At 35.4% G+C, this 27,942-nt stretch overlaps 1 protein-coding gene across 4 annotated transcripts in view; it reads left to right on the top strand.

Moving 5' to 3' along the window:
- Nucleotides 1-897: 897 nt before the first annotated feature.
- The window catches only part of U2SURP (U2 snRNP associated SURP domain containing), a 52,007-nt gene continuing 24,962 nt past the window's right edge, over nt 898-27,942 (top strand). Inside the window, exons 1-16 of one of the 4 annotated variants that reach the window (XM_002916866.4) lie at nt 898-1,217; nt 9,974-10,018; nt 11,425-11,556; nt 13,457-13,555; nt 15,525-15,639; nt 16,108-16,241; nt 18,600-18,667; nt 19,250-19,344; nt 19,428-19,463; nt 19,555-19,637; nt 21,320-21,485; nt 21,669-21,880; nt 22,811-22,854; nt 25,938-26,042; nt 27,140-27,206; nt 27,281-27,444. In XM_002916866.4, coding sequence (XP_002916912.1) covers nt 1,173-1,217; nt 9,974-10,018; nt 11,425-11,556; nt 13,457-13,555; nt 15,525-15,639; nt 16,108-16,241; nt 18,600-18,667; nt 19,250-19,344; nt 19,428-19,463; nt 19,555-19,637; nt 21,320-21,485; nt 21,669-21,880; nt 22,811-22,854; nt 25,938-26,042; nt 27,140-27,206; nt 27,281-27,444 — 1,610 coding nt within the window. In that variant the 5' untranslated portion in view covers nt 898-1,172. Of the gene's footprint in view, nt 1,218-9,973; nt 10,019-11,424; nt 11,557-13,456; nt 13,556-15,524; nt 15,640-16,107; nt 16,242-18,599; nt 18,668-19,249; nt 19,345-19,427; nt 19,464-19,554; nt 19,638-21,319; nt 21,486-21,668; nt 21,881-22,810; nt 22,855-25,937; nt 26,043-27,139; nt 27,207-27,280; nt 27,445-27,942 lie in introns of those variants that run through there. The other 3 variants (XM_034661870.1, XM_011221864.3, XM_019797128.2) reach the window with 3 other exon arrangements.

The raw sequence follows: 27,942 nt of genomic DNA, 5'->3' as shown, positions 1-27,942 counted from the left end.
CATCTCAGACTAGAATTCTAACTCCTAAGGACCCTGTTCACTTCAGGGCCCTCGGTGAACTTGCTCCCACCCGTCTCTCTACAATAGGCTGTACTGATTCATGTCACCAGGCTTTTATTTCAACTACTCCCTCTACCTGGAATGCCTTTTCCATTTTCCTTGCCTGGCTCAGTTCAGGCATGATCGTCTCAAGCAAATCTTCCCCCCCCCCCCCTTTTTGTTTTTAAAGTAAGCTTCATGCCCAATGTGGAGCCCAATTCCGGGCTTGAACTCACAACCATGAGATCAAGACCTATGCTGAGATCAAAAGTTAGATGCGCTTAACCCAGAGTCATCTAGGTACTCCAAATTTTCCTTCTTTGAATACAGATCCTATTGAGAACTTTAAAAAAGGTACTATGTACAGAAAAGTTTATGGTGCTCCCCTCCATTTATGTGATTAAAAATGAAAACACTAAACCATGAAATGTAATTTTAAATGGCACACATCTTACATGTATGCTAGATTTAGAATACTGTCTACGATTTTCTCTCATTCTCCCTCTCTCTGCATGCACCCATTTTGTAGATAACCCAAGAGTCTATCGGATGACGCCACTGCCGTATTCTCAGGTTGGGTCAAACGCTCCTTTTCTCCACGCCGCCGGCACCGTTCTATCTGAAAGTAACTTGAGCAAATTGCAAGTTTGCCTTTCGCACTATGGTGTAAGCTCCGGGGCTGGAGCAAACACCCTCTTTGGCCTTGGAGCGGGGGACCCCCCCCCCCNCCCCCCCCCCCGCCCCAGTCAGCTCCCAGGCCGACAGGTCTTCTTTAAGGAGCCGTTCCTTCCTCACCCAGGAAATTCAACGGGCTCGCACCTATCAAGGGCGGGCGCTGAGAAAAAAGTGAAATATCAGCCGGCCCTGAAAGTCAGGACAAGAAGATTCTCCAAATTCCCGAACCCACACGTACGAAGAGCAACCGAAACACCTACGAAAGGCAGCAAAGTGGTCTGGACGGGGGAAATTACTGCCAGCGGAAGTCATGTGACACAGCTCCGCCCGAATTCCCTATCTCGGCAGTCGACTATTCAGTCTTGCAGGCGCCTCTGGCGGGCTCCGCTGAGATCCACTCTTTCGGCGCTCGACTCGCCCGTGCTGCTGCGGCGGCCGAAGGAGGGGCAAAGCTCAAGATGGCGGACAAAACGCCAGGCGGATCTCAGAAGGCCAGTTCGAAGGTAATTTCTTAGAGGACTTCATAAGTCAGTGAGTTTATCACTGTCATCTGGGGGCCTACCGACGCTTCTGGCCAGCGGGAGGAGGTTGGGGTGGGATTCCATGTTCTGGTCACGACGGTAGGCCCGGGCCCCAACGCACTGTGGTGCGCAGGTTGAGAGGCCTGGTATCTCCCCTTAGTCCCAGCCTGAATTCGGCTCGAGACTGGCGGGCCCAGGGTGGGTGGCGTGAGTAGTTCGGCCTGCGTTTGGCATTGGAGTGAAGTCAGGGATTTAGATTGAGGTTTGAAGCCTGAAAACGCGCCCCTGTATTCCTGTGTGTTGATCTCTAAGGCCGCCGGACAGCACCTGGGAGAGGCGGGAATCGCTTCCCGGTGCTTAAGTGTTTGCCTCTCTTTTCTCGGTTCTTTGGTTTTAGATCTCACACGCATCCGGTGTCCCTCAGGTTCTCTCTTGCCCTCCCGGGAATAAATAACATCTAGGGCTGCAAGTTGTGAGGGGAGGACCAATCAATGGTGGAGGGACGCGGGGTGGGAAGTGCAGAGGCGGGAGTAGCTCTTCTTTGCAGAGCTGCATCGCCAAGGTTAATGCTACGCTCTACACGTGGTCTTATCTTACTTAAGAGGAAGTATAAAATGAGCACCTTTTTTTGAGGGTTCGTTTTCAAGGACTCGGGGTCTCCTGCATCTCCATGTTGTGTGTTCCACCGAAGGGAGAATTTCCAAAGACTTGGAAGCCACTCAGGATTGTTAAATTGATTTTGAGTTAACAGGGAACCGTGTGCACGTATTGTGAAACCATTGAGCTGTAGAAGTAGTTTAACAGTAGTTAGGTGGTGGTTAGCATCAGGTCTTAGTTGCCATCTTGGGCCGGTCATATAATCGTTTTTTACTTTGAGTTTCTCATCTCGAACACGATATTAAAAGTAATAGGTACTGCCCAAAGTAGTTATTAAGCTTTTTGAAGTTGTGTAACACTTAAAGGTTCTAGGGACTGTTATATCTTGCAGAGCGTGTATGATTATAAATCAGTTATTAGGAAGTGAAGTTTACGGTGGAAGGGGCGAGTCCTGCATTTAGTTTGTTCTGAGAAACAACCCATTTTATACTTGTTTTATCAGTGTCTAATAAATCATAGTCTTTATAACATTTTGTGAGTGATGTTCATAATTAGTTTGTCATTAGTAATGTCTTTACCCCTCATCCTTTAATTTTGTAGAAACTATAGTAGAGGGCCAGTTTTGGCTGTTTTACGTCCTACTTTACTCCTTGTCAGTTTCTTCCTCCCCGTTCGTTTCCCGTCGGTGTGGAGCGGAATAGTTGGGTACATCACTCACGCCACTTCCTCAATAGATGGACAAAAACAGCCCTGCTTGCTGCTGTTAGGGAACTATTACTAAAGCTACTACACCCGTAATAATTCACACATAAGCTTCACAATTTTAGTCTCTTTCAAAGTAATATTTTAAGTATCTCCTACTTGACGCCTTGGATACATTGAAAACATTCTAATGTATATATTAAGGTTTCCTTCTAAAATAGTATTTCTCATGGTTGTGAGTGTGTGGCTGTTCCTATAAGTAAATTGTTGGATCTTCCAGTATCTTTTCAATTTATATATTGCTTTAGATTATCATCATTTCATGCTATTAAGAGATTCCTTAGTGATGTCTGTAAAAGGAATCAGAGTATCCCAGGATTCAAATGATATTGATGTAATTTTCTTCATTAATATGGAGGGCTGCATGATGCAGTTAAAGATTATGGATTTTGATAACAAGCAAAAGACATTTGGATTCAAATTCTGAATTGGAAATTGATTATATTTGTGATAATAAGGCAAATTGCTTAAACTCTCTGGCCTCAGTTTTCTCATTTGTAATATGGATGTAATCTCTTTTTTACAGGGTTGATGTAAGGATTAAATAAATTAATGTCTATAAAGTACATAATAAATCTTAGTTCCTTTTACCCTCTCCTTTCTGTTATTAGAGGAATTAAAAAGTGCTTACTTTCCAAGATGTTGGATAAATTCTAACCCTAAGGTTTAGACTCTTAAGTTGTCAGCTACTGTATAATGACTGCCCACATTGCTGCTTTCTATTTCTCACACAAGTCCAGAATTTATTGGAGAGAGTATCACATATTTTTGGCTAATACTACGGTATTTTGAATTTCTAGCCTTTGATCTCTGGTTTGATTTTCTTCTGGGAAACCAGATGAGTGACGCATTCTACAATACAGATGGAATGAACAGATTCTTTTGTTTCATGCTCATTCTTCGGTAGTTAAATTCCCATTGATATGGGTTGGGATGCTTGTTAGTCATATTTCTACATTAAGTTAAATGTTAATTTAAAAATGTACAAGGGAATGTAATGTACAGCATGGTGACTCTAGTTAATAATACTGTATTGCGTATTTGAAAGTTGCTAAGAGAGTTGATCTTGAAAGCTCTCATCACAGGAAAAAAAAATTTCTGCATGGTGAAATATGTTAACTAGGTTTACTGTGGTGATCATTTCGCAATACATACAGATACTAAATCATGTTGTATACCTGAAATGAATATAATTTTGTATGTCAATTGTACTTCAATAAAAATAAAATAAAATGTTCAGGGGCGCCTGGGTGGCACAGCGGTTAAGCGTCTGCCTTCGGCTCAGGGCGTGATCCTGGTGTTATGGGATCGAGCCCCACATCAGGCTCCTCTGCTATGAGCCTGCTTCTTCCTCTCCCACTCCCCCTGCTTGTGTTCCCTCTCTCGCTGGCTGTCTCTATCTCTGTCGAATAAATAAATAAAATCTTAAAAAAAAATGTTCAACATTCAGGATTTCTTCATTGACAATGGCAAAATTATTTGATGTGTCTTAATTGTAATTATTTTCTATGCATTTATGTGTTTATTACCAAATGAAAATATTGCTTTAGAATGGGAGAGGGCTGTTGGTACTGTGTTGTAGCTTTGATTTTGGGAAGAGAGATAATAACTGTTCCCTTAGAAATTTGTTAAACATATTTCCTTAGAATTTAATTTTATAAAGAGTAGTTTATTTTGATTTTAAGAATTTTGTTTGCTGGCACAGCAAAATGAGGATATAAAGAGAATGCAGTATTTTCTTTCCTTCTATATTTCCTGTGTGGGTTATACTGCTAATATAATGGAATTATGTGCCCTGTTATTTCCCTCTGTGACAGTGTTTCTTTTTTGCCATATTGTCAAAAATTGGGTTAGGTAAATGAACAGGTAGAGGATGTTGCTGGGCTTCCGTGGACATTTAGTGCTGAATTGGTTAGGGAACTGCTTTGATTGCTGATTAACAAAATATTTCACTTTTAAGAAATAGGTAAAATGAGGTTTCATTCAAGGCTTGTGATCCTTAGGTATTTATTACTGCTTGTGTACATTCTTTTGATGGTACCTGAAGATACCTAAGATTTAACTGTGGTAAAATACTGTAAACAAAACACAAATCTTGAAAATTAGGTTCTTCATGGTTTGCTAGTTTTAGTTTAGAGTGAAAGTTTGTTATGGTATGATTGTAACTTTATCTTAAAATATAAGGTGGATAGTTTTATGGGTGGAAGGTTGTCCTTTTTGGATGGAGAGTGAGATTATGAACTTCTGTTTTCTTGATTGGTACTCTTTTAGCAACTTGAGTATTTGCAGCACTGGTGCTTGAATATGACTCTTGATATGGTTTTTAAAAATTCCCATTTTACTAGATTGATTGTTTTCTGAAAGTCCAGTTTTTATTTTCTTTTGATTTTTATTCCTGAAGCTTTTTTCTTCCTGGAAAGTAAACCTATGGAATATTCTCATTTGCTTTAGTGGCATATGAAAGAGGGGTTCATTTGGTGTGCAAGTTGAAGACTGCTGCCTCTCTACCACTTTTTCACAAAGATCATCATTTTTTAAAAATAAAAATAAAAACTTGGGTACAGGATATTAAACTTGAAAACATTAATATTATAAATAACTTGCCTCTTATACTATTTTTAAGTAGTTTTAATATTTTATTGCAGACCAGCCATGTAGATATTGTGCTGAAATAACTTTTCAAAAAGCAGGATGCCATTGCCAGTAGCACTCAAGGCTGTTTGGTACTGTTAGCTGTCTCTGTCTTCAGGAGTTAGATTTTTTTCACTAGACTTTCCTCAGTTTAGATTAGCTACAGGATATTCAAAATGTACTTAGAATTCTTCATGTATTAGTAGTGTTTTGACTATAACTTTAAAGATCATTTCAGGTTTTTTATTTAACTTTATCTTACATGGTATGTGTCTTTGTGATCTATAAAGTTTTTTTTGAGAGGTGGCCCTTGGTTTGCCTTGGAGAGTGGTATTAAGGTAGGTAGCTGCTACTTGTGAGTAAGTGGACAACAAAGTATGTTGGCAGTGGAGTGTAACTTAATTTTGTTGGATAAGTACTTGTTCAGTAGATTAAGTCAACAAGTATATTGAGGCTCCCCGTCACTTCGCAGATCTTGTGCTTGACTTTGAGGAAGAAAACATTAAATGAGGCTATACAAACTGGGGAGTGTGCTGTCTAGTGGAAAAAAGTCAGCTAATAATAGTGCAGAGTAGAGGTATCTAAAAGTTCAGAGAGAAGTGACAGCTGGTTAAATGGAGAGTGGGAAGAAGGCTTCAAGCAATGGAGGAATTTGAGTTCTTCTGAACAATGAGCAGAGGTTTGAAGGGTAGAGATAGGGATATAAAAAGAGATGGGTGAAGTAAAGGAAAAGTAAATCTGGGAATGGATTGGTAAGTGATCTCTTTTAGTCAGTTCATAGAGTGCTTGTGTAGGGAATAAAAGTTGGTGAGATGGAAAGATAAGTTTGAGATAAATTGTGGAGATTTTGAATGCTACGGAGTAAAATTAGCCTTGGGAAATTTGAGGCAGGAAAATCCTTTAGGATAGAATTCTTGGGGCATACTTTAGGAAGAATTTGGGAGTGAGGAGGACCAGTTGGAAGATTATTGCAGTGCTCCTGATAAATACTGAAGGATTGTTGCAGAAATCTCACCTCAGATCTTCTCTGGGAAGCTTTGTTAACTTCTTCCCCGCACCCATTAAGATTTGCCTGCCCCCTCTGCTCTAGAGGCCATTGTTTACTTAACTCTTTTATTAGCTCTTAAGGCAGGAGGTATGTCTTACCTTACTTTATATCTCTAATGTAAAGCATAGTACCAGTAAATGGTTGAATTAAGGGAAGATCTGGACCGCAATTGTGTCTTTAGAAAGGAAAAGAAGGAAAAGAAGAGTCCCCATAGAAGAGTTATATTAGAGGCGGGATGAACAGAATTTGACTCATGTGATTATGAGGGGATAAAGGAGTCCAGGATGATCCTGTTATAATGCTGTTGCTGGCTAACATTTATTGAGCAGTTATTACGTGCTAGACGTTGTTCTAAGCGCTTTACCTGTTTTTGTCCTTCACAATAATCCTATGAGGCAGGGTGCTATTCAGCATTACAGATAAAGGAACTAGGGCTAAGGTTATGAAACTGGTAAGTGCTAAAACCAGGAAGTCTGATTCCAGAATCTGTGCTCTTAAAAACATTTTACTACTTCCATATTACGAGTGATTGAGAGATACAATCCATTGTCAGAAATAAGGTCAATAGGGGCGCCTGGGTGGCACAGCGGTTAAGCGTCTGCCTTCGGCTCAGGGTGTGATCCCGGCGTTATGGGATCGAGCCCCACATCAGGCTCCTATGCTGGGAGCCTGCTTCTTCCTCTCCCACTCCCCCTGCTTGTGTTCCCTCTCTTGCTGGCTGTCTCTATCTCTGTCGAATAAATAAATAAAAATCTTTAAAAAAAATTAAAAAAAAAAGAAATAAGGTTCAATAGGAGAAACTAGTTTGGAAGGAATTTTAAATATATTGAGTTTAAGGAGCTGGCAGACATTCAGGTGAAGATGTCCAGGAGGTAGTTTGAGAACAGAGGGGAACCCAGGAGCGGAACTAAGGTTGAAAATAAAGAATTAGAAGTCATCTCTGTACAGAAGAGATTGTTAAACTTGTGGAGATGTAAGTTGATGCTTTAGAGGACAAAAGGAGAAGGAAGACATTTTAGGAATCAGTAATGGGAAAAAGCTGATGATGCAGAATGGTAGTGATGGAGGAATGAATGTTCCTGTGACTAGGTTGCTAATTTGAAAAAAGTTTTTATTCTCAGCCACCAACATATAGGGCCATATAGTATAGTGTAGTTGGCTTCACCTTTATCTCCTTAGCAATCATAAGAGTGATCCTTTTTTCTTTTGGATTTTCTTGCCATCCTTCACCACATCTATACTATCTGCTTTCTCTATCCTGAGATAAATTTGTCTTGTGTCTGCTTCTTTATTGTCTTAAGCTTCTCTTAATTCTGCCCATTCATTTCTTGCTTTTGGGTCTTTTCATATGGATGAAGAATTGTGTTCTACAGAAGATCTGTAAGCATCAATAATTTGTCGTTCCTCAGTTAAAAAAAAAAAAACAACATAAAAACCAAACCCAAGACATATATAATATAGTCAGGTCTAGGTTAAGAAGAGGGAGAGGGAGAGGTTCAGCTTCGGAAGTAGCATTACATTTACTGTTTACTTGGACCACTAGCTTTAGATGTTGGGTATTTAAAAAATCTTATTAACTACTATTTGCATCTCTCTAACTCTTAAGCTTAAAGAAGCTCCATTCTGAACGCTGTGTAGTTATAGCTGCAAATCAGTGGAAAATGTCTGGTTTGCAGTAAATGTGACCAGTGCCATCTTAGGTTAATTGAAATCAGCTGATGCATCTTTGTAAGCTATGCTGTAATTTTTAAATCCTAGAAATGATGATTTGGATGTTGTGGCATAGGAGATTAAAGAAAGAAAGGCTAGCACTGTTTTAGCTGCTCTTGCATGATTATTCTTCTGGGTGGACTTTAGAATTATTTTTGACAACCCCTATGCCCCCTTGCAAAGATTTTCCTTTGGGGTATCGAGCTGTTGAATGAAATTGCATTAAACTTGTAGATAAATATGGGTATAATTGACATTGTCTTCATGGGTTTTCCCATCCAGGAATATGATGAGTCTTTTCAAAAGGTGACTAGAATAACTGAATCCTTCTGTAAAGTTTGTGTTTTCTTCCCCTGGGTTGTGTACATTTCTTTTGTTGGTTTCTAGATGTTTTAAACTTGTCGTGACTATTGTAATTAGGATATCATTTTTGTTACCTAGCAGGTTAATACTATTATATTGGCAAGCAGTTGATTTTTTCCCCCAATCTGTTCAGCATCTTGACTGAATTTTTCTTTTCTAAGAGTAGTTACTCTCTTGGATTTTCTAGTTTCTAAGTGTGTGCAAATGGGCACATTGCAAACTGTGTCTGAGTGTGTTAATTTAAATATTTTTATAAAAATAATTGTGTAATTTAAATATTAAAAAATTTCTTTTTCCATACCATCTTGCCTTTTTAGAAAGGTTAGATGGGAGAAGAAAGTGAATGAGGAAGGACACAATAAAAGTTGGAGATAGAAAAGATGGATAGAAAGAATAGTGACGGAAGGTAGCTAGCTCCGTGCTTGGTTGTCTGAGCTTATTTTGCTCAGGGCCCGGCACAGTGGAGTTCAGAGGAACATACTGATTCAGTGTGAAAATCTGACCAGCAGTTCTTAGCCTTAAGTTTAGAGAAGGTAAGTAAAGCAATACTGTGTAGACTTACATGAGTTTTACTGTGTTTGCTCTTTTGTATATCTTACAAATCTTTAGTTTTCTCTTAAAAATTAATACAATGTCTTGTGCATTTTATTTGAAATCTAGAACTCGGAGCTAGGGTCTAGTATTTATGGTGTTAAGATTCTTGGTTTCACTTTTAACATTTGACTATACATAAAAATAAGTAAAATCTCACTACCCAATACCTTGCAAAATAAAAACAACTCAATGACAGAGTTTGATTCTGGGACTCCAAGTAAAAATTTCAGACAGATACCACATGTTATTTAGTTAATAGTCTTGCAGCTTGGCTGCTTTGTCTGCGTAGTGAAAAAACAAAATATTGTATGCCATATGTAACGTGATCTGTAGATCAGTTAAGAAAAAATAGGATGAAATTTTAACAGTTGACATTGTTGGAAAGTGCCATTATTTGAAGACTGAACTTCTTCTGTCCAACAGTCAGCAGTAGTGATATGCTGAAATAGAAGCAGCCTCCTTTTAAACAAGTTGTAAATGGTGGCCAGCAGTGGATTTGATGAAAGTGTTTTCTTTTTCTTGAACTATTTCTCCGGTAGCATTTGTACCTTTTATATTAAGGGTTTATGTGTGGAGTTTCTTATGTGTGGCGAATCTGCTGCTTATGTGACTGGGTAGTTGGAGGAAGGAGGGCACGTTTCTTTGCTGTATAGCAAGAAGTTGCTGCTCCGTCAGTGTTGTGACAGTAAACAGTGTATCTTATGATTTGGGAAGAGCTTTTGCATTAAAATTCTCTTGTAAAAATAGTGGTTAGGTTTCCAGTCTACAGTTTAAAAAGTTTATGTCTCAAATATATGCCACTCATTTGTATCATATTTTGGCACATATGCATTCTGAATTTTAAAGAATTGACTTGCACATTTATTTTGGATCACAGTCTTTTTGTAAGTTCTAGATTTCCTTTGGTTTTATTAGCTGAGGAGAAATTGCTGCAAGTTTGGGAAGATTAAGTCTGTATAACTTGAGACATACTTGTTTTGTTAGCATAATACATTTTCAGATCATTTAAATACTGACTTTTTATTAATTGCAGACCAGATCATCAGATGTTCATTCATCTGGATCTTCAGATGCACATGTGAGTATAAAAGGCAGTCTTTGTCTTTTTTCTTTCTTCTTCCTCTTTTTTTAAAGCATTTATTTATTTAAATAATCTCTACACCCAGTGTGGGGCTCCAGCTCATATCCCCCTGGATCAAGAGGTGCACGCTCCACAGACTGAGCCAGCTAGGCACCGCTTGTCTTTTTTCTTTAATATTTTTATTATATTGTATGTGTTTATTTTCTTTCATGTTTTTAGCTAGGTGCTCTCTTTTTTTTGTGTTCTATTTGTGTTAAGTTGGCCCCCTCAGACCATATTAGAAGCCAAGTATGTATGTATCTTTATTTTTTTATTGTGCTTATAAAGTTCTGTACATATGCAGATGTGTATACTTGTACATTGACTGTGATTTGAGTTATACACACTTGTTCTTTTTTCACTGCACGAGATACCTTTTGGAAATCCCTGCAAGTCAACAGTTAGAGCTCTAATACAGTCTTTCTGCTGGTAGTGTAATATTCCATAGGGGAAAGTACACATGATTTTTTAAAGCTATTTCTCTGTTGATGGGCATATACTTGTTGTGTAGAACTTTTTGATATTTTGAATTCTTCAATAAACATTCCTTTACGTGTCATTATAGCAGTGCTCAAACCCTTGTGGATTACTGAGAATTTTTCATGGGTTTTGTGAATTCATCTATTTTATAATAATACAGAGACATTTGCCTTTTTCATCGTTTTGACCTTTGCATTAATGGTGCAAAGGCAATTGATGGGTAAACTGTTGACATCTAACATGAATCAAGCCAGTGTTGTCAAAATGTATTAGTCATTGTATTCTTCCCCACCTGGCACAGTAAAAGTAAAAATATGCTAGTTTCATTTAAGAATCTTCCTGATGAAGCAAATATTTATTGCTTCTTGATGAAACAAAAAATTATTAATATTAAATTTTGTCCTTGTGTATGGGTCTTTTTAATGTTTTGTGTGATGAAATGGGAAGTACACATAAGGCACTACCTCTTCTCAAGGTATGTTTGTCTTGAAGAAAGGTACTTGTCTGATTAAGTTGAGAAATGAAAACTGGCTCCTTTTTTGATGGAATACTGTTTTTACTTGAAGGAACAACTGACAAACTGTGGCTAATCAGACTTGGATGTTTGGCAGATATATTCTCTTAAAAATAAAGGAAACAGACCTATTACTTCAAAGAAAACAATTATTTGTTACTGATATAAAATTTGAGCTTTCAGGTACAAGTTAGAATTATTGAAAACTTTCCCAGTACTGAAGGACTTTTCTGATGAAATCATTGGTGATATTAAGGGATGAGAATTTTGATAGTATGTAGTGAAATTTGTCACTAGTTGGACATTTGGGTTGTTTGTAGTTTTGGTACTACATATGTGATTTTAAAAACTTGTTTTACTTTTCCTGAAGATGGATGCATCTGGACCCTCAGATAGTGACATGCCAAGTCGGACACGACCTAAGAGCCCAAGAAAACATAATTATAGGAATGAGAGTGCCCGTGAAAGCCTTTGTGATTCTCCTCATCAGAATCTCTCAAGAGTAAGTGTTGATAAAGATAAGAAATTTTAATCTGTCCTTGATCAAATTTGGTGGTTGAATATTTTGGTTTTGTACTTATTCTTTCATCATGTACTATTTGAAAATAGCATTCTTTTTTATATTTGGGTTAATGATAAACTCAAGTTCATGTAAGGAAATTTTTTAAAGCTTGTGTGTGAGATAGGATTCATTTAAAATTTGAAATTTTATTTATAAAACCAAGGAGTGTTTTGGATATAAAATGGTTAATGGTCAGATTTATTGTTCTTCCCTTGTACCAAACATTTACTGAACCAAGTACCACATGCCAGTCACTGGAAATAAATAGATGGGTAAAACACAGTTCTTGCTCTTAGAGAGCTTATAGCCTCACCATGGGAAGTAAACAGGGACAGGTACTATTTACTCTAATTAGTGTAGTGCCCGGGGCGGTATGAGAACCCAGAGAAGAAGCTTCTTTACGATGTGTATCTGCAAAGCGTTCTCATGCTCTTTTAGTCTTTTTTCTATTTCATACAGTTTTGTTGTGATTAAATTTGTGAAATTAATAAATTAATAAAAATTAAATTTGGAAATATAATAAAGACAGCAGCCAATATTAACATTGATAACACTATTTTTATTGTTTAATATTCTAAGCATAAATATATTTTTATTTTGCTGAGATCCATATTACAGGAATATATTTTAAAATACTCTTTTCAGTTCTAATTTTTTTAATTAGCAAAAATTCTGTGAAACTTTTAATGGATGATTATATTTCTTTGTGTAAACATTCCATAATTTCCTTAACCATTTTTCTTTTTGGTGTGTAAGTTTAGCTCTTAGGATATAAATAAAATTTGAGCCCTTTTGATTTTGTTTTGTAAAATTATGTTTTTCATTGAATTTATATGTAATTTTACCGTTTGTTTAAACTTTTAAAATTAAAACCAAAGATAGCTGAATGATGACAATTTTTCTTTCTACTTCAGGAAAAAAAATTTACTTTGAATCTATTCCTGAAACCTCATTTTGACTTTTGAATTATAAACTTTTATTTTTTCAAAGTGATTTTAATGTAACTTTAAAATAATTTGTAGCAGTGTTACTCTTCTATTCTGCTTCTCTCAGGGGCAAGCCTATTTATAACCAGGGGATTGGTAAAGTCTGATTTGTAATTGGTTAACTTCTCATTTTGGTAGGCAAGAGCAAAACCTTCGGATTTCAATTACAGATTAATATTTTAGGTTGTATTTAATAGACTCTACTCTCTTTTAAGTTTATGAATCGAAATCTAACATTTAAATGAATAACTGAACAACTAAAGATCTATAGATGATTTTACTTGTGCTGAAACCTGAAATACTATCATTATGCCCCTAAACATCAGCATTGTTGAAGAATGAGTCCATTTACTGAATTACTGACGGAAATGATGTGATTTGTAGTACCTGGAATGGAGGTTATAGATGGTATTTCAATTCCTGCTACTGAACTTTGGAAATACATGCTGCCTTCTCCCTATTTGAATGTCTGTTTTCCATCACTGCTTCTTTACCCAGAACCATCTGTACTTTTTCTCAAGTGCTTTTATTCTTGGTGCGGGGAAGTTGGTTGAGTGAGTTCTAAGCCTTGGCATCTCTCTCTCTGCTTTTTTACCTTTTTTAAAGAAAATGGCTTTTGTTTGTTATTGACCTTGAGTTAGCAAATGAAGACATTCTTTAAGGAATACTTACATCAGGATCAAGCCCAAGGTAGGCACTTGATGCTTAAGAAGAGTAGCCTCAGCTTTTCTGCTTTAGAGTGAAATTTCTTTTTAAAAGTCATCTAATCTGAAGACTTGGTTATCAGTTGAGCTGTACCAGTTGAGTTAGATAGTGTTAAGAATTATGTCATTGTATGCTTTTTCTTTTCACAGCCTCTTCTAGAAAACAAACTTAAAGCATTCAGTATTGGAAAAATGAGCACAGCTAAGCGAACTTTAAGTAAGAAGGAGCAAGAAGAACTAAAGAAAAAGGTAATGTTTAAATTGTATTTTGTGTTATCCTTGGAAATGTGTCTAAATAAGTGTGTAGAGAAATGCTTTTCGAAGGTTCTTGACTGGGGTATTCTCAGCTCCCACCACCAAGTCAAATATGTAACACAAGTTATATTTAGAGGAGTCCAGTTTGTATTCCTGTTTCACTGCTTCTTCTATGTAAAATTTGGTTATTTTCTGGTCTCTTCTTTTTGTATAGCAAGTGTGTGTTAATATATATTGTACCTCTCTCTCTTAGGTGATCAATAATATGCCATATACGGTGTACTTTTCTCCATCTTGCTTTTTACACTTAACATTGTATCTCAGAGATTACTGCAGATATAATGAAATATTCCTTGTTTTTTTAAATAGCTGTGTAGACATACAGTAGTTATTCACTAAAATTCTGTTGAGGGTATTTTTGTTTTAGTCTTTTGCCATTACAAATAGTGCTGTTAACGAATAATGTTATGCATGTGGTTTTTTTGCTAGTTTATCTTTGGGATATATTCCTGTAAGTGAGATTACTGGGTTGAATGGTAAATGCGTAAATGTAGCTCTGTTGGATATTGTCAAGTTGCTCTCTATAAGGGCAGGGATATTTTGCATCTCTCTCAGTAGTGTATGAGAGGTGGTTTCCCGATAGCCTTGCCAGCAGAGGATATTTTTGAAGTTTTGCCTATCTGCTCATTGAAAAATGATATCTCAGTGTAGTTTTAAATTTGCATTTTCTTGTAAGTAAGGTTGAACAGCTTTTGTGTTTGTTTCTGTGAGCTGTCTGCTTATATCTAAACCAATCTTTCTAGAAATTAGTAGTTTATCTCTATTTTTTAGAAACTTCGTATATTAACACTTTGTGACACAAGGTGCAGTGTTTTTTCCCAGTCTGTCGATTGTCTTTTTATTTTGCTTCTGGCGTTTTTTCCATGCAGAAATTGTTTATTGTTATGTAACCAGATTTATCAGTCTTTTCTTATGATTTCTAGTTTTCAGTGTTTTTCTTACCTCCTAGCTTATAAAGGAATTTCCTCATGTTTTTTCCTAATACTTAAATAGTTTCTTCTCCTTCTTCTTCTTCTTCTTTTTTAAGATTTTTATTTATTTGTTGGTGGGAGGGGAGCAGCAGGGAGAGGGAGAAGCAGACTCCCCGCTGGGCAAGGGGCCCGATGTGGGACTCCATTCCAGGACTCTGGGATCATGACCCAAGCCAAAGGCAGACACTTAACTGATTGAGCCACCCAGGTGTCCCTTAAACAGTTTCATTAAAAAAAAAAATTAAATTTGATTCATTTGCAGTTTCTCCTGGTATATGATGTGAAGAATTGGTTCATTTCTATCTTTTTTTCAAATAGTTATCCCAACATCATTCATTGAAAAGTCGATCTAGTCTTCCATTGATTTGAGATGCTCCTTTTATTGAATACTATATTTCCAAGTGTTATTGGATTTATTTCTCTATTTTCTGATCTGTTCTATTGGCCTTTATGCGTACATGTTTTGGGGACATTGTGAAGAGTTATAATTGAAATTGTCAAGGTTCTTTTGAGCTTTTTTTCTAATGCCAGCTGTGGAGTTATTGCTGCTTCATCTTCTAATACTCATGTCTTTGGCTTGCAAAGGAAATTTATAATCAGTGAATTAAATCATCATGTTTTGGGAACATCAGAAACATTAATAGAATAATAATATATAGTTGTCATACAGTTTGACTCTTGATGTCTCTAAATAAACTTACTTGGTGTGTCCTTTTCTAGTTCCAGAAATTGCCAGTAGAGGATCGAAGTCTTTCTTAGTTTCAGTGTTAATTAGTTTCTAATATCTACTAAAGATTAGATACTACCCATTAGGACTGCCTAACCTGCTTTTCCTAGAGAAGAGAAAGATTTTGTTTACATTATTCCTTGATGAGTTTCGCCCTGTGTACAATATTTTTTTTATATGAAATGGTATTTTCATGTGTATTCAGGAAGATGAAAAGGCAGCTGCTGAGATTTATGAGGAATTTCTTGCTGCTTTTGAAGGAAGTGATGGTAATAAAGTGAAGACATTTGTGCGTGGAGGTGTTGTTAATGCAGCTAAAGGTTAGTGTGAATATTATTGTCCTTAAGCAAACCCAAAAAGTCTTGGTAGAATAACTGTAGGTAATTATGAAGGATGTTTGGTGTCTTTTGAATTTCATATTTCCTTTCTATCAGCACCCTCTAGTGTTGATATTAATTATTAATTAGCAGAATAAATGGCCAGATGTGTATTAATGAGAACTTGGAGCCAGATAAGTTTTAAAAATAGTTTGTACCTTTCAACGTTGAATACAGCAAAAGACTTTGTGAAAATTTTAATATATTTCATAGTTTTACTATAAAATGATTAAATTAGTATTTTTGAAAGTAAGATGGTAATATGAATTTAACTTCATATTTTGTCAGTAGTTGTATATTTTAGTGCTAAAAGCATTTTACTAATTTCTGTTTATTTAAAAAAATAAAAAATCAGATAATATGAAATTATTTTTGAAAATTAGTTTTAAATCTTACTGTTTTAAATTTCAGAAGAACATGAAACAGATGAAAAAAGAGGTAAAATTTATAAGCCGTCTTCAAGATTTGCAGATCAAAAAAATCCTCCAAATCAGTCATCCAATGAAAGACCACCATCTCTTCTTGTGATAGAAACCAAAAAACCTGTAAGTCAGACCCAAATAAGTGACTTTTTATGTTCAGAGATGATACTGCCAATGATATTTCAGTACTTCCACTGTAAGCAGGACTTTGGTTTCTTGTTTTTAATTATTTTGGGAATAGTTGTTGAGTTTTGGTGTTTAATCTTCCTAGAGAAGAGGTGATAAATTAGAGTAGAACATGTAGACAGTGTTCTTTTTAGGTTTTTTGAGCAGTGAACCTTTGGCGTTATTATATTCCTAGTATATTGCTAGTAAAAAGTTGAGTATATTTTAGGCATAAATATAAAATAATGGGATTATCTTTTTAAGCAATTCTGAACTGTGGTATTTAAATAATGTCAGCATGTGTAGTGGCAGTTACCTTGGAAGACTATATGTATTCCAATAATGTATCTTTTGCCTAGAACGTTGTTGGAATTAATTTGGAATTACTGTCAGCTAGTGGTACCTTCTTTTAAATATTCTCAGTGTTAGGAGATTTTTAGTTTTTTGATGGTGGGATTTTTCATGGGGGTTGGAAGATAGAGGTGGGTCATGTTATTTGGAGCCACACTTGGTGAAGAAATATGATTACACTGAATGGTGAGACTGACTTTTCTTGTGTGACTTTTAAAATAGCTCTGAAAGCAATGCAATGGAAAAAAGCAATTTTATTGAGATGTAATTCTCATACCATAAAATTTACTCTTCTAAAGTATATAGTTATTTTTTAAAGTATATTCACAGTTGTGCAACAATCACTAATCTCTAATTTCAGAACATTTTTATTACCCCAGAAAGAAACTTTATACCTATTTTTAGTCATCCCCTACCCCTGGCAACCACTAATCTACTTTTTGTCTGTTTGGATTTGCCTGTTTAGGACATTTCATGCAGATGGAATCATACAACATGTGGCCTTTTGTTTCTGGCTTCTTTACTTAGCATAATATTTCAAGGTTCATCTGTATTCCAGCACAAACTAGTACTTCATTCATTTTTATAGTTGAATAATATTCTATTTTATGGGTATAGCACATATTGTTTATCCATCTATTACTTGATATTTGGGTTGTCTCCACTTTTTAGCCATTATGAATAATGTTGCTATAAACATTTGTGGACTTACATATTCAATTCTCTTATATATACCTAGACGTGGAATTGCTGGGTCATACGACGATTATTTGTTTAACCTTTTGAGAAACTGCCAAAACTCTTTCCAAATTAGTTGTACCATTTTGCAGTCCCATCAGCATCATATGAAGGTTCTAATTTTTACACGTTTTTACCAACACTTGTTAAAATTGTCTCTCTCTCTCTTTTTTTAAGATTGATTGATTGATTAGAGAGAGGGAGAGAGCACAAGTAGGCAGAGTGGCAGGCAGAGAGAGAGGGAGAAGCAGGCTATCCGCTTAGCAGGGAGCCCAATGTAGGGCTCGATCCCAGAGTCCTGGGATTCTGGGATTCATACCTGAGCCAAAGGCAGCCACTTAACCGACTGAGCCACTCATGCGCCCCTAAAATTGTCTATTTTAAAAATTTCAGTCATCTTACTGGTCTTTATCCTTTATTGATAGTGTCCTTTGAAGCACAAAAGGTTTTAATTGTGATGAAGTAGAGTTTATCAGTTTTTTTTTTTTTTACTTTGCTCATGCTTTTGATGTCATATCTAAGAAACCATTGCCTCATTCAAAATCACGAAGATTTATTTATTCCTGTGTTTTTCTGTTAGAGTTCTGTAGTTTTAGTGCTTTAATTTAGGTATGTGAGTCATTTGAGTTAATTTTTGTGTGTGGTGTGAAGAAGAGGTCCAACTTCACTTTTTCTTGCATGTGGATATTTAGTTGTTCTCACACTATTTGTGAGAAAAGGCTATCTTTCCCCATTGAATTTTTTTGGCACTTTTAAGAGAGGGATTTCAAAAGCAGTTTTAAAAGAGGAGTTCCAAAGCTGTTACTGATTATTTCAATAATTCATAGTCTTCCTAAGGTGACTGTTTTGAAGAAGTGCATATTTTTGGTAGTTGCTCATGGCAGTTACTTGGCAGTTAGTTATGTTCATTAGTTTTGCTCCCTGTTGCCCTCTGATAATATTCAGGTCTAAGTAGCACAGGCTTTTGGGAAATAAAGTCTGTGGTTCCTTTACTTTAACACTATTGCTTGTCATTTTCTTTAATTGCTTTAATAATCGAATTGTTATATTCTTAATTCAAGAGAACAGGAAGGAAGTGCAGTGAGAACAGAAGCATTCTTTTTAAATTTAAATAATAGAACATAATTGACAAGAAAATAAAAATTATTTAAAATGACCTGATTATTGAGCCATTAGTTTTGTTTGACCGTGTTTTGTTTGAAGTATAACTTGTCATATCCTTCATAGCCACTGAAGAAAGGGGAGAAAGAAAAGAAAAAAAGCAATTTGGAACTCTTCAAAGAAGAATTGAAACAGTAAGTTTTATAGTGTGGAGAATGGCTGCCATAGGTATATTGAACTGATACTTACAGATGCAGGTATGAAGAATGTAGTGTACCGGTTAGTTATCACAAACTGCCTTACCAATGATGAGGTTGTTTTAGATATTATAGTGATTTTTTTTTTAGGGTATATTTGGAAATGATTGAGCATTTCATCCAGCGTCTAGGTTGGTAGCATAATACGGATGCAATTCAATTGACTTATCTAATGTCCGGAGTCCTGTTTGCAGTGGAAACAATGTAGTCACTGAGATAGGGGTGAGGAGCAAGCAAACTTAACCAAGAAAAGACAAAAATCAGCGGTTTTAATGTTGAATTTCCTTCTCACCTTAGAAGTGAGCTTTGTATTCTAATGCTTGCATGACATGTCAGAAATTTGCTTATAATGACTCTCTATTGCTTATAAGGGACTCTCTATTCTTGGTTGTTAGTACTGGCATTTAATTACTCACAAATATTTCAAGTTACATGAACATAGTACCTGGATAAGTTGTATTCTTAATGTGAATGAGTGACTTTTGCCTCATTATTAGTGATTATAAATGTTTTCAACAGAATTCAGGAAGAGCGTGATGAGAGACATAAAACAAAAGGCAGGTTAAGCCGATTTGAGCCACCTCAGTCAGATTCTGATGGTCAGCGTCGTTCCAGTAAGTGGCATTTATTTTAATGTTTATATTTGTGATTAACTATTCTAAAAACTAAGAATTGTTTTCTTTTCCCCCTTTTTAAGTGGATGCGCCTTCAAGAAGAAATAGATCATCTGGTGGTAATACAGTTTTTTGCTTTTTTAATTAGTAGAAATTGTCCAAACTTTGTATTTTGCAGGTTGTAATTTTTTTCTCCCCTCTTTGTCCTAGTTCTTGACGATTATGCACCTGGCTCACATGATGTGGGAGATCCAAGCACTACTAATTTATATCTTGGAAACATTAATCCACAGGTAATATTAGAAAAGTTAGATGAATGTTAGCTTATGTTCTTTATAATTATGGAAGAAAACTGCTTTGTCAATAAAAAATAAAGTAAAAAATCTGAAGTAAGCAAATTTGAAAGACCTAGAGACTATCTTATAAANATTCTTTATAATTATGGAAGAAAACTTTGTCAATAAAAAATAAAGTAAAAAATCTGAAGTAAGCAAATTTGAAAGACCTAGAGACTATCTTATAAAATTATCTTATAAAATTGAGCCTTACTGGTATGGGCTGAATTGTCTTGCTACAATTCTTAAGGGCTTATCTCTTCTTTCTGTAACTTGACTATCTGAATTTGAAATGTCTTACTGTGTGCTGATATTATTATTTATCAAATCAGGATGTGACCAATGGTGGACAGTGTTCTTTTGAGACTACCCTCTTATTCATAGCTTGCTTCCTTAGTGGACATGCTTTTTCTATTTTCTCTTCATGATAGCAAACTAGTAATTTGTTCTTCTGTCTTTTATATTTTAATTCTTTTCATCACTTCAGTGTTACTTGTGTTATGAAGAATATAGTGGTTGTTATATGTAATATGCTTTTTAAAAAAATTATGGGTTTTTTTTTAAAGATTTTTTATTTACTTGACAGAGATAGAGATAGCCAGCGAGAGAGGGAACACAAGCAGGGGGAGTGGGAGAGGAAGAAGCAGGCTTCCAGCAGAGGAGCCTGATGTGGGGCTCGATCCCAGAATGCCCGGATCACACCCTGAGCCAAAGGCAGATGCTTAATGACTGCGCCACCCAGGCGCCCCATGTTTTTTTTTTTTTAAAGATTTTATTTATTTGATGGGGCACCTGGGTGACTCAGTCAGTTAAGTGTCTGCCTTCGGCTGGGGGGTCCTGGGATCTAGCCCCGCCTTGGGCTCTCTGCTCAGCAGGGAGCATGCTTCTCCCTTTCCCTCTGCCACTCCCCCTGCTTGTGCTCTCTCTCTCTTTCTCTCTCTCTCTCTCTCTGTCTGTCAAATGAGAGAGAGAGAGCACACAAGCACAGTGGGGGGAGGGGCAGAGGGAGAGGGAGAAGCCCGCTGAGCAGGGAGCCCAACAAGGGGTTCTATCCCAGGACCGTGGTATCATGACCTGAGCCGAAGGCAGACACCCAACCAACTGAGCCACCCAGGCACCCAAAATTATATATGTTTTGGACCTCATTGTGTATTTACCATTTTCTCTTTTCTCTCTTCTGAATTACATTGGATGCTAGAAAAAGAAAAAGTGATTAGGTGCTTTTTCTCTTTCATCATCATGATGTACTTTTCCTTGCCTTAAATCTGATAATCAGAGCTGACTAAAAATTGTTGCTAAATTTCTAAATAAACCACTGCTGAAGAACAGCTTATTTCAGATGCAGGATCTCAAAAGGAGCAGCAGGGGAGATAGAGGTGTACTTTTCTTTAGCCACCCAGCCTGTTCACCCTGACCACTTATTTGTGTTTCTGGTATGAAAAGATTTGTGAATGTCTCCCGAGGGCAAGATTTTACCTATATAGGGTCTTAGTACTTGAATGGAAAGTTGTGGCATTAATAGGTCTTACTGTTGATTTTGTAAAAATTTGCTTTCTGTCACATAGACTTTTTCCCCCCTTTTTTCTGCATACTGGAAAAATTTTTATGCCTTATATATTTATTTTTATGCCTTTTAATAGATGAATGAAGAAATGCTTTGTCAGGAATTTGGAAGATTTGGACCGTTAGCCAGTGTGAAAATTATGTGGCCTAGAACTGATGAAGAAAGAGCAAGAGAGAGAAATTGTGGCTTTGTGGCCTTTATGAATAGAAGAGATGCTGAAAGAGCTTTAAAAAATTTAAATGGTAAAGTTTTTATTGTCTACTACAGAATTCAGACTTTTTCCTGGTTCTGAAAAGTATAAAAACTCTAGGGAAAAAATGGACCAGAAATGGAAAGGTTGAACATGGAAATTAATTCAAATTAACGGAAGTCTTTTATTTTCTTTCGAGAATTACCAGGGTGACCTTTCTTTTCTTTTTTTGCAGGAAAGATGATTATGTCTTTTGAAATGAAGTTAGGTTGGGGTAAAGCTGTGCCTATTCCTCCACATCCAATATACATTCCGCCTTCTATGATGGAACATACGCTTCCCCCACCTCCATCAGGACTGCCTTTTAATGCGCAGCCTAGAGAGAGGTTAAAAAACCCCAATGCTCCAATGTTACCGCCACCTAAAAACAAGGAGGATTTTGAGAAGGTAATTTAAAAAATGTACATAGGGCCGCATCTAATTTGTAAATACTAAATCTGTGGTAGTATTTCTTTTCAATAATTATATAGAAAATGTGTGTGTAATTCTGTTTGACAACTCTTAAAGAAATAAGTAGATGTGTTCCCTGCCTTAGCCCATGGAAACCCTGTATTGAAATACTAGGTCATATTTTTTATTTGTGGCTACCATTCCTTTTTTGACGATTTTAAGTTTTTTTTCTCTTTGTCCACTGTTGTACCCAGGTTGCTTAAGTGCAGTATCTAAATTTACTTTGTTCTGAGAAAGTGTTACTTTGTATTTGGTTAAGTGGCTTTTCAGTTAGAAAGATCTTAATAGTTAAACTGTTTGGATGGCTGCTAGCTAACTTAGTTCTCAAGATCTGAGGTATTAGAGTATTTGAGAGCATATGTGGTTTTTAAAAAAGCAGTTAACTACTCTAGTAAAAGCAAAGGGTGAGTATTTTCTTTTTATTAAACATAAAACCAACTTAATTTCAAGTTTATAAGAATTTGTTGGTTCTTTATGAAATAATTACACTTAAAATGACAGGGCTGGTTTTAAAGGCTTGGGAACAAAGTAGCAAACTATATGGTCAGAGGCAAACAGTTAATTATTTCACAAATTAAAATCTTTATCTGATAATTCTCAGTGTAGTACCTATTTCAGTGCATTGATGTGCATTCTGGCAGGAATGTTCTGATTCTTTGCATTTGGTGAACATTTACTGTTCACTGAACACATCCATTTGCATTTATGTAATTGCTTAGTGTATAATTACTTCAAATGCAGTGATTGCCTGCAAAACTTGTGATTAGATGTGTAGTGTTTTCAATGCATTATGTATATTTTTGCTTGTTACTTGTTAACAATACTCACATATTCTATGTTTATTATCTGATGTGACTTCATATACAGACTCTGTCGCAAGCCATAGTCAAAGTGGTTATCCCAACAGAAAGGTACATGTTTTTCTTTATTATTACTGATCTAAATATAGACAATATCCCCTTCTGAATTAAAAAAAAATGGTGTTGAGGAAAAGGTAATATCTTGACTGAGCAATGGTTCCTTCCCAGTACTTTTTGGGGGGATATGTGACTAACTTTAGTATACTTTGCAATTTTATGTCATTATCTTTTTGTTTTTATTGTTACCAAAGTAGGGAATTTCATAGCTTTAGTAGTTAGAATTTGTTCGATAGATTTAATCTGGAGTTGTTAGTCTAATAATATTCAGACTATTGTGATGGGGAAAATAGATGTTTTAAATGTATCTTAAATTGTATATTATGTTACAATTTGACCCAATCTGTTTTTTTCTCTTGGTTCCTGTTTAATATGCAACCTTAGTTTGAGTTCTCCTTACTGAAGGGCATAGCTTCGGTTTTTTTCTAATTGATTAGGAATTCCTATTATTTTCATGAACACTCAGCATACTAGAAATTTTTTTTCATGGTAACAAAGGTATTTGGAATTCTTTTATTTTCCTTTCTTCCCTTTTTTTTTCTTTTTCAACATAATAATAAAGCAGAAGAATTCATGCTCTAGGTATGCTCTTGCTCAGTCAAGCTAAGCCTTTTCCCAAACACAGGAACACAACACTGGTTGAATAATAAATGAACACAAAAGAATACCAAATTCTCTTTGACATTGGCCTTGGTGAGCAACACCAGCTGAACTGTCTGCGGCAGCGGGGGACCAGGAAAACATCATGGGATGGATTGGGAAAGTATACAGTTTTTGACCAGACATTGGTACGATCGACTCCAATAAATGTGGTTTTATTATAACTGAGAGACAATTTTTTGGTTTTTTTTTTTTTGTTACTGTTGCCCAGAGTAAGATAATTGCCATTTTAAAATAAAATAATGCACTTTAAAATATATCATCTTTGTGTACTACACTGTTTCATTCTGATAGAAAAGTCACCCTTTTAAAAATGATGTTAAATACACAGTCTTTAAGGAAAAAGTGTGATTACAATTCTTTAATCATCTTGAATTCAAGTTAGCAACAACTAATTGTCAGATTTTGATTTTAAATAATCACATGAAGTATTTTAAAACTTTTAAGCTTTAAATTTCCAAAAAATACATTTTATCAGTTTACAAGCCTGTTTAAAACTATAGTGGGTTATTTTTCCACTGATAAAAAAGCATTCACAGGAAAGTATTTTTGTAGTATTCAAAAAGCATATTCCAGTAGTAGCTTTACATGTGGCTCAGCTTATTTCTAAACTAAATTTTGAGTATACATTTTGTTGAAAAGTCTTAACTCACCATTACAGTGAATCCTTTGTTTTAAACTTGCTAAACCACTTTTCATTTATAATATGCAAGTCAAGTTGCGTTTGACTTAATTCATACAAGTTTCTGGATGTATAGTATTTGTCCCCCAGTAATTGATTTTATATATTATGATATTTACATTAAATTTCCCTTCACTTTAATTTGACACATACCATTGGGAGTTCTGGAACTGAATCTTAACTTTATATTATCTCCATTCCCTCCAAATAATATCATTAACTATATGGATGCTGAGAATACATTGTCATTTGGATAATAAGAGCTGCATATTTGCAGAGTAATTAATACTTCTGTGAAAGAAAAATAATTTTTAGATACAAAATTAAGTGATGCTTTTGGTTTTTTAACAATTTGAGGTTGAGTTAGTAGTTTTAAATATTTAGTTTCCCCTCTATTAAAGATTTAAACTTTCATATAATTTTTTTGATCTAGAGGAGGTCAAAAAAATTAATTTTTTTCACTATATAGAGATTTTAGTGTCCTTTAAGTAGGTTTGTTTGAAATGGGAGAAAATAATTACAATGACCATGAGATAAATTATTTTATTGTTTATGTACTCTGCAGCAGGGCATTATAGAGCCAAAAAAATCTGTCTTATTCTATAACTATATATTTATTTATATTCCAGCAATTACATGAACTTAATTTGAGCTGGGGATGCTAAAGGTGTAATTTAGTGTGTGCCTTGTACCAAGAGCCAATATCCTTTTGCTTTTCCCAATTTCTATTTGCCTACTCTGTATGCTGGGGGACTGGTGAAGTGAGAAATCAAAAGCAGCTTATAATAAGCTGAGTCATTTTGCTTGATGCTATAATTAATGTCTAAAATAATGTTTAAATCACATGATTTTAGGACCTAGATTTTAAAAATAAAGATTTTCTATGAGCCCAACCGATAAAATGACTGTGCTAAAAAGTTACACGTTTCTTCTTGGCTTAAATATTGGAAAGTAATTGTTATGAAAAATGGGAGAGGCATCTCACCATGTCCCGTATTTTGGAATATTTTGGAAAGAGGACTCCATTTAAGGCTTTGGCAATATAATTGCTTCATTGAGTCATAATACGCAGGCAGAATTATACATGTCATGAGTTGTGTGAACCAGTTTGAAGTGTAATCCAAAGGGATGTTGCCTCATTAAAGGTCAGATTCAATAAAAACTCCATCTGCTATATGTGTACCAGAAAAGCACAAGAGTTGGATGGATTTTTTATTGAATCAGGCCTTAACACTTGTTAAATAGTTTTGCATTTTTTATATAGTCATGTATATAACATTTCAGTACCACCACAAAGGTGCTTGGTTTAGACATATTGTCTTTTAAAACTGAGATAGTGTGTAAGTTTTTAGATGGCTATGATAACATGTAAGCTCTGAGTTTACTCATTTTATATATTTGCAGCTTTCCAATTAGTTGTGATTCATAATTTAATGTTTTGCATTTGGAAAATAAAAATTAAGTGGCATTTAGAAAAAAATCTTTATTGCTATGAAGCTGTGTTGTGGTTTCCCACCCTCCCTTCATCTTTCCTTCCCTTCCCACTCCCCTATCCCCATTGTCCCATTCCCTCTTAATGCACAAGGCATTAACATGCTCAAGGTTATTTTTTTGGTATAAAATTTTGTATTAGCAGAATAATCTTTTTCTGCACAATTATAGTAACTTAGTTCAAGTATAGTTTTATATAGTGGTAGGTCTGAATCCATTTTCTTTAACTGTGTTGTTGTTGTAGGAATTTGCTCGCCCTGATACATCGAATGATAGAGTTTGTTGTACGTGAAGGGCCAATGTTTGAAGCTATGATTATGAACAGAGAAATCAACAATCCTATGTTCAGGTGTGCATTTACATTATGTAAAATATACATATAATAGAAAATGTACTGTTTTGCCATTTTAACATGTATAGTTGAGTGGCATCAAGTGCATTCACATTTTTGAGCAAACCACTACCATTGTCTATTTCCAGAAATTTTCTCATCTCCCATAACTGAAATTGTACCCCTTAAACAATAACTCCCCATTCCCTGGGTCCTCCAGCCTCTGGTAGCTACCATTCTACTTTCTGTCTCTTTAAATTTGTTTACTCTAGTCAACTCATATAAGTGGAATCGAATCATTCAGTACTTTGAGACTCGCTTATTTCATTTAGCATAGTGTCTTCAGGGTTCGTCCATGTTGAAGCATGTGTAAGAATTTCCTTACCTTTTAAAGCTGAGTAATAGTCCATTGCATGTATATACCACATTTTTTTTTAATCCTCAGGTGTGCATTTAAAAAATACTTTTTACTTATTTTTTGGAGCTCTTTACTAGAAGCTTTATTTCCAAGAATAAAGTTCTATAAGTATGGGGTTATTTTTGCAATGGGATGAGAAGGTAGTTTTAGTAGTTAGACTAGATATACCTAGGTCAGTTTTCTATCTGATTTTGATTTAAGTTAATTAAATAACATTGTTTTTAGCAGTCTCTAGGAGGAAAATACTACTCTTCATGTTTTTCGATGAAAGAGTCCTTCATAGTAGAACAATAGAGCTTCATAGAATATTGCTTATCTTCTGAACAGATAACAGTATCTAAGACATTCAGTTAACACTTCTAAGTCATTTAAAAACCACTGCTTTTGAAATTTCTATCTTGGAAAAATCCATTGCCAGATATATCTGACATATAAGCATTCAATAAAATTGATTGTAAGACTCAGTAAGGTGCATACCTTCTGAGTACTAATGTCAGTCATAAAGGCAGTGTGAGGGCTAGGGTGAGGAAGGGGATAGATGGCAGAAGGCAGTGGGTGGGGATTTTTCTTCAGGGATCTTTGCTTTTGGTTTTATTTCAAATGAAATAGGCAAATAGTATTTCTCATTTGTTTATATTTACGTGAAGACACTTCTTTGTTAAAGAATATATTTATTTTTTTGTTTGGTTTGTTTTAGGTTCTTATTTGAAAACCAGACACCGGCCCATGTTTACTATAGGTGGAAGCTTTATTCTATTCTGCAGGCAAGTGGAATCAATTACTTTGTTAATTTTGACTTTGAAGTATTTCACCTAATAACATTCTGGACATTTATTAGGGAGATTCTCCGACTAAGTGGCGGACAGAAGATTTTCGTATGTTCAAAAATGGATCTTTTTGGAGGCCACCACCGTTAAATCCATACCTGCATGGGATGTCAGAAGAGCAAGAAACAGAAGCTTTTGTAGAGGAGCCTAGTAAAAAGGGAGCACTTAAGGAAGAGTAAGAATTTTTTTCTTTTCCTGTTACATGTTCAGAAAAGTTGCTTTAATAATCGCTTTAATTAATGATATTACTAAGATGTTAACCCTAAAATAAAATGTTTTTTCTTTTACTTGTGAATGTTTAAAATACATTTCTCATGTATTTTGTAATTTTAAACATCTCCGCAAGTATAATTATGTGTCCTATTGACCTCTCTCTTCCTACTGGTTAAAAATAGTGATAATCTCTTAAGCAGTGATTCTCTAACAGTGGAATACTTGTGACTCTTACAGAAATTACCTTGGGACCCTTAGAATTCTAGCCTCTCTGAATGCAACATTAAAGAGGAAAAAATTTCTGTAGAGCTTTGTGAAGTCACATGGTTGATTATGCAGTCTTTCCGCAAGAGTTGCAATGTGTGGCCACCGTGAAAACATTTTTTAGTGCTCAGTCAGTATGAGTACAGTGAAGTTAGTCTGGTTTAAGAAGCAGAAACAAATATAACTATTAAGAGGA

This window comes from Ailuropoda melanoleuca, chromosome 6 (assembly GCF_002007445.2).
Source record: "Ailuropoda melanoleuca isolate Jingjing chromosome 6, ASM200744v2, whole genome shotgun sequence".
NCBI lineage: Eukaryota > Metazoa > Chordata > Mammalia > Carnivora > Ursidae > Ailuropoda > Ailuropoda melanoleuca.
Note: the sequence above shows the minus strand (reverse complement) of the source record. Positions and strands in the feature narration are given on the sequence as shown.